Genomic DNA, 1,675 nt, shown 5'->3' with positions numbered 1-1,675 from the left:
TATATATATATATTATTAACATTTATTTTGAATAAAGTAAAAACAAAACTAACTTTAAGTCTGATTTTCAACAGTTTTGTATATAGTACTAGACAAAAGGTGTTTAGAGTAATAATAAAGTGCATTTCAAATCTATTTAGATATGTATAAATTATGAATACATACATTAAAATTTATAGTTTGAAAAAGTAGCTGCTTGTCAAAAAATTTACATACCCTTTCCAGAAGTGACAAAGTAGCTTTGAGAGAGCCTTCAGGCCTTCCAAATGGAAAACAGTACCTACATAAAATAGTTGGAAAATTAAGTGACTGAGAAATTAACCTACACACCATTTCTACAAGTACAAAAACTTGAATTTCTATTATAAATGGTAACATATAAAACTGACAGTTCATTGCAAGATGATGCTAAATTTTAGGTAATATGCATATGAAACTGACATTCTATTCTGAGGAGATTCTAGTTTGATTTAATACATGTACAAAACTGACATGAATTTACAGCATTCACACTCCAGAAACTTTTTTATTTATATACGTTTATCAAGATCTGGATGTGTGCGTGTTTGTAGCATATCTCATGAATAATTAGAGTTGCCTATATAGTGAATACTTATCATTGGCTTGTACCCTTTGCATATTCTATTAATGAGTCTGAATAATATATTTTCCAACTGCTAATTTTTTTTTACCAAAAATAAAATGTCTTCAGAAATACTGTTCCTACAAAATGTCAATATTTCTAAGATTGGGAAAACAATTATCAAAGCCTAAGCAAGTTTTTGCATTAAGTGTAAATGTATTTTAATAATATCACTTTGGTAACACAAAATCAATACTACAGCTTGAATAATAAATAATGAAAATAAAGTTAATCATAATTCTAAATTATCATCATTCTGACAAACTTAGATTTCATCAAATGTGAACATTATTGTAAAAAGAAAAAATTTGCCACAAATCTTAAAATTTTATTGGATAGTCAACATGGTTTCACTAAGGGAAAATCTTCCCTTACAAATATTCTGACATTCTTTGAAAAGTTTACTACTTATGTAGATGAGGGTAAAAGTGCAGATTTGGTGCAACTGGATTTTTGGAAAGCATTTGACAAGGTGCCACATAAAAGGCTTGTACAAAAATTATCTCTATAGGTGTGGGGGATAAGTTAGCAAATTGGATAGAAGAGTGGTTGGATGGAAGAAAGCAGAGCTTTGTTACAAATGGAGTTCACTCAAACTGGATTAATGTCATAAGTGGGGTACCTTAGGGCTCAGTCTTAGGACCTTTGTCTTTCTTGATTTACATCAGTGAAATAGATGAAAGAATGATCAATAAATTACTTACATTTGCAGATGATGTTAAGGTCTTGGGTGTTGCTAGCTGTGAATAGGATGCTGCTGATTTACAAAATGATTTAGATGATTTAGCGAGTTGGGCAAATAAATGGCAAATGGGTTTTAATTATAATAAATGCAAGATAATGCATGTGGGTTATTATAATTTTAATTATAAGTATAATTTTGAAGGGAATAACCTTAACAGTGTTATGAAAGAAAGGGATCTTGGTATAATAGTTGATCAGTCTCTAAAGCCATCCAATCAGTGAGCTGTCGCTAGTGGTAGAGTAATTAGGATTTTAGATTTTATCTACAGAAATATTGAATACAGGTCT

At 29.7% G+C, this 1,675-nt stretch overlaps 1 protein-coding gene across 18 annotated transcripts in view; it reads right to left on the bottom strand.

Annotated features, from left to right (window-relative positions):
* LOC106468903 (calcium-dependent secretion activator-like) overlaps positions 1-1,675 on the bottom strand; it is a 118,396-nt gene that overhangs the window by 58,636 nt on the left and 58,085 nt on the right. For all 18 annotated transcript variants that reach the window (XM_022397273.1, XM_022397274.1, XM_022397275.1 and 15 more), the window contains one exon: positions 217-280. In XM_022397273.1, coding sequence (XP_022252981.1) covers positions 217-280 — 64 coding nt within the window. The remainder of the gene's footprint in view (positions 1-216; positions 281-1,675) is intronic.

Source organism: Limulus polyphemus, unplaced genomic scaffold (genome assembly GCF_000517525.1).
Source record: "Limulus polyphemus unplaced genomic scaffold, Limulus_polyphemus-2.1.2 Scaffold3210, whole genome shotgun sequence".
In the NCBI taxonomy this organism is placed as follows: domain Eukaryota; kingdom Metazoa; phylum Arthropoda; class Merostomata; order Xiphosura; family Limulidae; genus Limulus; species Limulus polyphemus.
Note: the sequence above shows the minus strand (reverse complement) of the source record. Positions and strands in the feature narration are given on the sequence as shown.